The sequence below is a fragment of the Grus americana genome, chromosome 10 (genome assembly GCF_028858705.1).
Source record: "Grus americana isolate bGruAme1 chromosome 10, bGruAme1.mat, whole genome shotgun sequence".
In the NCBI taxonomy this organism is placed as follows: Eukaryota; Metazoa; Chordata; class Aves; order Gruiformes; family Gruidae; genus Grus; species Grus americana.
The window spans coordinates 811,431-820,065 of NC_072861.1; the positions used below are offsets into that span (position 1 = coordinate 811,431).

The 8,635-nt window shown below is 48.5% G+C and overlaps 1 protein-coding gene across 1 annotated transcript; it reads left to right on the forward strand.

Annotated features, from left to right (window-relative positions):
- Nucleotides 1-6,930: 6,930 nt before the first annotated feature.
- Nucleotides 6,931-7,872, forward strand: LOC129210634 (olfactory receptor 12D1-like). The gene has a single exon (XM_054836613.1). It carries the CDS (start codon nt 6,931-6,933, stop codon nt 7,870-7,872), a length of 942 nt encoding a protein of 313 aa, XP_054692588.1.
- The last annotated feature ends 763 nt before the right edge of the window (nt 7,873-8,635 follow it).

Here is an 8,635-nt window from a genome sequence, read left to right on the forward strand (position 1 = left end):
GTACTCTGAGTTGTCTGCATAATGACCTAGATGCAGAGAATGGAGGGCAAGCGCCTGGCTACAGGTATGATTTCTGGAGTTGATACCTTGACCCGGCTGGCCATGCATTTGCAATCCACAGATTTTAGAAAGATTTCATTCTTTCCAGCTTGACAGTTCGGAGCCATGCAATAGTACTAAGCATCTGACAGTGAGGCATTTAAAACAATACTCGCTGCAGGAGCACGCATGTGATTTGGTCGCTTAAGAAAAGGCATCTGTAGGCATCCTGTGAGAGACTTGTGTGTGTCCTATACCTGATGCGCCAGAAAGACACAGGAATCCATTTGGCTCTGCTTCATATGTGCCGATCCTGTGGAACAGGCAAGCTATCAACAGAAGATGTGAACAGACTCCTGAATGTTGGCAACAGGCCCTGAAGAGAAGCAGGCTTGGATGTCCCCATGCCAGCCAGCACCTAAATTCCATCAGCATACAAACACCTACCTGTAGGCGCTTGCTGCCACTTCAGATGCTCAAAGGTATCCTGCATGGCCTTCCAGCTGCCACTTCAAAATGACATGCAGGTCTCATTGGTCCTTGACCAAACCGACAGCCTTGTGCTAAAGGCTTGGGTATAGAGGATCTTTAATGGCACCAGTGCATATGTTCAGACAACTCCATCAAGTACCTTCAGCTTCCTGTCCATCCTACTTATCCCTGACCGTGTTAAATGCTTTCCTCAAGACTTCTACAGATGAAGTTGCTAAGCCACTCTCCATCATATTGAAAAGGTGTGGCAGTCCGGTGAAGTTCCCGCTGACTGGAAGAGGGGAAACACAAGCCTTGTTTTCAGAAAGGGAGAAAAGGAAGACCTGGGGAACTACAGGCCGGTAAGGGAAAATCGTACCTGAAAAATCTGGTTGCCTTCTTCAATGGGGGTACAGCGTTGGTGCATAAGGACAGAGTAACCGATGTCATCAACCTGGACTTGTGCAAAGCATTTGACACTGTCCCTCATGACATCCTTGTCTCCCGATTGGAGAGGCATGGATCTTATGGATGGACCACTCGGTGGACAAGGAATTGTCTGGATGGTCGCACTCAAAGACTTGCGGTCAACGGCTCGATGTCCAAGTGGAGACCAGAGATGAGTGGCGTTCTTCAGTGGTTGGCAGGGGGACTGACGCTGTGTAACATCTTTGTAAGCGACATGGGCAGTGGGATCGCGTGCACTCTCAGAAAGTCTGCTGACGACCCCAAGCCGTGTGGTGCGATCAATACGCTGGATGAAGGGATGCCATCCAGAGGCACCTTGACAGGCTTGAGAGCTGGGCCCGTGCAAAGCTCATGAAGTTCAACAAGGCCCAGTGCAAGGTCCTGCACATGGCTCGGCACAATCCTAAGCACAACTACAGGCCAGGCCGAAAATGGATTGAGAGCAGCCCTGAGGAGAATGTTAGATGCCACTCTTACGCTAAGGTGACCTGTCCTTTGGATGTATCCATTTATTACTCTATAAAATCAACACAGAATGGTTACTTTAAATTTGGATATTACAAAAGGGTATTATAAATTTCTTATCCTCCTCCATCAAACAATTCCCTGCTCATGTAGAATGAAAGCAAGCTATTGGAGGGGACTAATTCTTAACTCAATGAACCCAATACTGCCCATCCGAGTCTTTTTCTGGCTTGCCTGATGGAGTGTTCATTAAAGGGAAACGTGACTTGTGCTTTTCTTTTCCCTCTGGTTATTTTGGTCTAACTTCAATGCCAATTCTGGTCTCTACTACACATCCAAAAGGATAATTATACAGTTCCTAGTGTATTTGGTGTACGTGGTGAGGTTTTGGACTCCTCTGGGTCAAACAAGAATTTGAAGTGCAGAGAAGGTAGAAACAGGGACAGGCAAACATAAAGGAATATAGACCACGCAGGGATGGAGTTAGGAAAGCCAACGCTGAGCTGGAGATGGAACTAGCAAGGTATTGGAGAGGCAAGAGGAAGAGTTTCTACACGTACATTGACCACAAGAGGAAGGCTAAGGAATATCAATATCTAAGTCCACTGGTCAATGGGTAGCAGACCTCATGACACATGACACGTCTGGGGTGTGCACTGCCTCTTTTCCTTACACTTCGCTGACGAGGTCTGCCTTCAGGGTCCCCGGTTCCTTAAGCCTATTCGCAGATGTCGTGGTTTAACCCCAGCCAGCAGCTCAGCCCCATGCAGCCGCTCGCTCACTCCCCCGCCACAGGGTGGGGGAGAGAATCCAAAGCGAGAAAGTGAGGAAACTCATGGGTTGAGATAAAGACCGTTTAATAAGCAAAGCAAAAGCTGCACACCCAAGCAAAGCAAGACACAGAATTCATTCCCCACTTCCCATGGGCAGGCAGGTGTTCAGCCATCCCCAGGACAGCAGGGCTCCGTCATGCATAACGGTGACTTGGCAAGAAAAAAACACCATGACTCCAAACGTCCCTCCCCTTCCTTCCTCTTCCCCCAGCCCCCATGCTATGCTGAGCATGACATCACATGGTATGGAATATCCCTTTGGTCAGTTGGGGTCAGCTGTCCCGGCTGTGTCCCCTCCCAACTTCTCGTGCCCCCCCAACCAAGAAAAGGCCTTGACTCTGTGCAAGCGCTGCTCAGCAGTAACAAAAACATCTCTGTGTTAGTGTCACCGAAATCCGGGAATAAACCTCGTAACACCAATGTAGTGTTAAAAGGCAGGCATTCTTTATTGCAGCGCTGGATGCACGGGGGATAGCTCCACCCAACGTGCATGCCAGGTGATCACCAACACACAGGGTATGTAGGATCAAAACATACATATTCATTGTTTTTCTCAGAAAGGGCAGTCCTATGATAATCATTCCTTAGAATCCATTTCCATATTCTCCTCCCCGTCACGCATGCTCAGTGATTTGAGTCGGTGGTCCTCAAGGGTCTCTGGTGGTCGTCAGTGGTCTCACACCCGTGCCCGCTGGATGACCCTCTTCTTGCAGGCATGCGCAGTATCCTCCTGTGGATGCACCTGTCCATAACGACTTACTTCATAAGATTAATATCTCCGAACCTATTGTTCGGTTTGGTAGGGACTGTACGTGGAACATAGCAGCATTGTACCTTGCCGTGGTCAGTTAGCTTCATTACCTATTACCTTGGTTACAAACTAATTATCTCAACCTGATTCTATAGTTTCTGTTTCACGGCCCCTATCCCACGGTTACATTGCCAACAGCGGGTTTCCACACAAATCCAAACCCTAGCCTCACACCGGGTCCTATGAAGAAAAGTAAGTGTCTCTCAGCTGAAACCAGGACAGCAGAGGATGTGGGAGTGAAGCAGCATGAGCAGGATCAGAAGACACAGTTAGAGCAGTTAGGTCACTTGTCCATTGAGAAGTTCACGAGACTGGATGGGAAGCAGCCAAGGGTGGCCTTGAAGGAACTGCTTGATGCCACTGCAAGTTCTCCCTCTTCTGTCTTTGAAAGGCCATGGTGACCGCAGGAGGTCCTGATGCCTGGAAGAAGGCAAACGGCACACCCCTCTTCAAGAAGGGCAAGAAGGAGGAGCTGAGGAACTACAGTGTCACCTCAGTACCTGGAAAGGTGATGGAATAAATCCTTCTGGTAGCCGATCTGAGGTACGTGAAGGACAAGAAGGTGGTTGGGAACAGCCAGCATGAATACAACAAGGCCGGATCAATCCGACTGACTTCTGTGATGAGAGAACTGTCTGGACAGACATGGGAGGGCAGTGGACGTTGTGTACCTTAATGTGAGCAAGGCCTTCAGTACGGTCTCCTACAGACTCCTGAGATCTAAATTTGGAAGACAGGCACTGGGCAAGCGGATAATGATGTCAATGGTCAGGACTGCCAGGCTGAAATGGCGAGGTGGTAAGAAGTCCTGCTAGCAGCTAGTTACGGGTGGTATTCCTCAGGGATCGGTGCTGCAGCTACTCCAGTTTAATTTCTTTATTGACAGGTGGGATGATGGAATAGAGCGTATTCTCAGCATGTTTGCTGATGCTTCCAAGCTGGAGGGCGTGGTGATGCAGTGGAGGGAAGAGCCTGTCTTCAGGGGGGCACTGACAGGCCAGAAAACTGGTCTTACTGGAACTCCTGAAGATCCACAAAAGCAAATGAAAACTTGTACATCTGGGAAGAAAGGAATAATCCCACGCCACAGGGCAACTTTTGGGGGATAACTGGGAGCTAAAGATTTAACATTGGAACAGTTTTGACTACAAAGAGGCCAGAAACTCCTCTGTATCTGTGGAATGCCAACAAAACCCATAGAATTATAGAATCATAGAATGGTTTTGGTTGGAAGGGACCTCAAAGATCATCTAGTTCCAACTCCCCTGCCATGGGCAGGGACACCCTCCACTAGACCAGGTTGCCCAAAGCCTCATCCAGCCTGGTCTTAAACACTTCCAGGGATGGGGCATCAGAACATCAGAAATCCTAGCACATCAGAATGGATGGAACTCATCCTTGGTTTCACAAATTCTACTATTTGAAAGAGATTTAGGAAACATTGCCCAAACCCTGCTCCAGTTCAGCCGAGGTTGCATGACTCATGCCTCTATTGCCACTAGAAATGTCAGCCCGAAACTCTCTGCACTGACAGGGAGATCTTTGTGTTTGACTTATTAGTTCTTCCTTTGGGGACGGGGGCATTTGTAGGGGTTTGTTTTGTTCTTGTGAGCTAGTCTCTGTGGGCTGCTTCAGTGTTTGTCTTCTGTTTTGCAGGCGACTCGTCTATGCATCATGTTTAGGAAACACTTTGTTGCTCTGCAACTCACCATTGATTCACAAATCTCACCTCAGGAGACTGATCAAAGCAAAAGGAAATTTACTTCCCCCATCATGTTGTTGATGTTTTGCACGCTCTGGACCTGATCAAAAGACTTTTGTCCCCCTCTAACTAGGTCATCAGAGATTTCTGGTCCAGTTTGCAAAGCTTCCTCCTTGCATCCCACCTGCATAACAACAAGCCCCTGAGAACTTGTGGTTGTCATTGTCATCACAGCTGCAGCATTAATCTCTCAGCTAGAAGAATGTCGAGTAGATACGGAAGGAAAACGGAGAACAGAAATCCTCAGTCTTTTAACTCCACAAAATAAATGGCTTTGCTTCTCATCTCACTATCAGAGGGCCTTACTACAAGGAGAAAAACGCTGATTGGCAGTGAGGTGAGGCTTCTGCAGCATTATCGTTTTTTCTGTGATATCGTAGTATTTTTATAGTTTGGAAAAATAGGCAAGCTTCAGCATGCACAGTATTTTCTTTGCAGTTGTATTAAAGAAAAGGTCATAAAATACAAAAAAAAAAAAATTGGGACAACTATTTTGTCTTGAGAGGAGGTGTTAATCAGCTAATTGTAGAAAATATTAGTCACCATCTGTGAAACAGAAGGGAAATGATAGAAAGAAATTGTTATGAAATCAGTCTAGAAGTTTTCTGTTTCTTTACTGTTTTCATGGTGAAACAATAAGCTAAAGAAGTATGAGAAAGAAAGTGACTGGGCTGGAGATTTATCCTAATGACTTTCAAAAATCACCTCTTTCCAATAAAAGTATATAGTACAACGGGATGGACAAGTGTGTTGGGTTTGTGTGACAAGGTTTTGGTAGCGGGGGGGGGCTACAGGGGTGGCTTCTGTGAGAAGCTGCTAGAAGCTCCCCCTGTGTCTGATAGAGCCAACACCAGCTGGCTCCAAGATGGGCCCGCCGCTGGCCAAGGCCGAGCCAGTCAGCGCCTCTGTCAAACATATTTAAGAAGGGGAAAAAAACAAGTTAGAGGGAGCTTTTGCAGCCGGAGAGAGGAGTGAGAAGATGTAAGAAACTCTGCAGACACCAAGGTCAGTGAAGGAGAAGGGGCAGGAGGTGCTCCAGGCGCCCGAGCAGAGATCCCCCTGCAGCCCATGGTGAAGACTAAGGTGAAGCAGGCTGTCCCCCTGCAGCCCATGGAGGAAGGATGAGGGGGTGTAGAGATTCCACCTGCAGCCCGTGGAGGACCCCACGCCGGAGCAGGTGGAGGCACCTGAAGGAGGCTGTGGCCCGTGGGAAGCCCACACTGGAGCAAGTTCCTGGCCGGACCAGTGGACCCGTGAAGAGGGGAGCCCACGCCAGGGCAGGTTTGCTGGCAGGACTTGTGACCCCGTGGGGGACCCCACGCTGGAGCAGTTTGCTCCTGAAGGTCTGCACCCCGTGAGAGGGACTCCATGCTGGAGCAGGGGAACGATGAAAGGAGTCCTCCCCCTGAGCATGAAGAAGCGGCAGAAACACCGTGAGATGAACTGACCGTAACCCCCACTCCCCGTCCCCCTGTGCCGCTCAGGGGGGCAAGGTTGAAGCTGGGAGTGAAGTTGAGCCTGGGAAGATGGGAGGGGTGGGGGGAGGTGTTTTAAGAGTTGATTTTATTTCTCATTCCTCTACTCTGTTTTGCCTAGTAATAAATTAGATGAATTCCCTCTCTAAGTTCAGTCTGTTTTGCTCGTGAAAACAATTAGTGAGTGATCGCTCCTTGTCCTTATCTCGACCCACAAGCGTTTCGTTATGCCTTTTCTCCCCTGTTTAGTGAAGGAGGGGAGTGAGAGAGCGGCTCTGGTGGGCACCTGGCCTTCAACCAGGGTCAACCCACCACAACAAGAAAGACCATGAAAGGTTTTATTTTAATGTTTTCCCCTCTGTCATAATTTTCTGGTTTCTTTGTTCTAGACAGAAAGTAGGAGTACACTACATTAAAGTTCTTTTTCGCCATGTTAATTACTTGAGTTTCTAAGCAGCTTTTATGTTTGATTACACTTGTGATGTTTTGCTTCTTTCTGCATTTGTTTGGATAAAAATAGCACAGAAACAATGAGTTTTGTAATGCTGTTACTCCTCACAGCTCTGGAACCTTGACATTTTCCCTTTGCTTCTTATTGTTCTAGCAATGTGTAACCAGACAGAAGTCCATGAGTTCATCCTTTGGGGCCTCACTGAGGTCCAGGGGCTGCAGCACTTTTTCTTCGCCTCCTTTCTCTTGCTCTACTTGACCTGTCTTCTGGGAAATGGTGCCATTGTGGCCATGGTGATATCTGAGCCCCGGCTCCACACACCAATGTACTTCTTCCTGGGGAACCTCTCCTGCCTGGACATTTTCTACTCTACAGTCACTGTTCCCAAGATGTTGACTGGCTTTCTCTTTGGGCATCAGCCCATCTCCTTTGGTGGGTGCTTGGCGCAGCTCCACTTCTTCCACTTCCTGGGCAGTACTGAGGCTGTGCTCCTGGCCACCATGGCCTACGACCGCTACGTGGCCATTTGCAACCCTTTGCGCTATGCCCTTGTCATGAGCCCACGGACTTGTCTGCTGCTGGCTGTGGCCAGCTGGTCCACTGGCTTTGTACATGCCACAATGCACTCAGTCATGACCTCTCAACTGAGCTTCTGTGGCCACAACCACATTTGTCACTTCTTCTGTGACATCAAGCCACTGTTGAATTTGGCGTGCAGTAGTACCAGCCTCAACATGACCCTCCTCAACGTTGTCACCACATCTATTGCTCTTGGCGCCTTCACTCTCATAGTGCTCTCCTACCTTTATATCATCTCCTTCGTCTTCCAGAAAGTCCGGTCCCAGGAAGGAAGATGGAAGCCCTTCTCCACCTGTGCTTCCCACCTCACCGTTGTGGCTCTCTTGTACGTACCAGTGCTCTTCAATTACACACCACCCTCCTCAGGAAGCTCCCCTAAAAGGGATGTGCCAGTGTCTCTCGTGTACAGTGCTGTCACCCCAGCTCTGAACCCCTTGATCTACACTCTTAGGAACCAGGAGGTGAGATCTGCCCTGAAAAAAACGTTACAGAGAAAACTCTTTCCTGGAGGAAAGTGACTGAAACAAGGAAAACGTTCCGAATGTGGTTAACAAGGCTCAGAACGTGGTTACTCCACCTCTCATAGGTGGACAAGGAAGGACACTGTATTGCAAGAGACTGAAAAACTACTGATTATCTCAAGTAGTTTAACACATTCAGAAGTCACGTGCATAGATCTAAATGAGGGGAGGTATTCAAGGACTTGATGCTTCTTCCATCATTTTTAGATGTCCTACGGTACCCCATCTGGTCTCCAGCTTCCAGCATGGAAGTCTGTGTGTCTCCTGCAGGAATTGAGGCATAGCTGACAGTCCCATGCAGATGTCCAGCATAATCTCAGATACAAAATGATTACATGACAGCTGTGTTTGGGTGGCTGAATGACTCCCCTCTCTTTCAGACTTGCTGTATAGCTGAAGAATGCTAGCATAGAATCATGGACTCATAGAATGGTTTGGGCTGGAAGGGACCTCAAAGATCTTCTAGTTCCAACCCCCCTGTCATGGGCCTGAACAGATGCAGGCTTGGATGTCCCCATGCCAGCCAGCACCTAAATTCCATCAGCATACAAACACCTACCTGTAGGCGCTTGCTGCCACTTCAGATGCTCAAAGGTATCCTGCATGGCCTTCCAGCTGCCGCTTCAAAATGACATGCAGGTCTCGTTGGTCCTTGACGAAACCGACAGCCTTGTGCTAAAGGCTTGGGTATAGAGGATCTTTAATGGCACCAGTGCATATGTTCAGACAACTCCATGAAGCGCCTTCAGCTGAGTTCCAC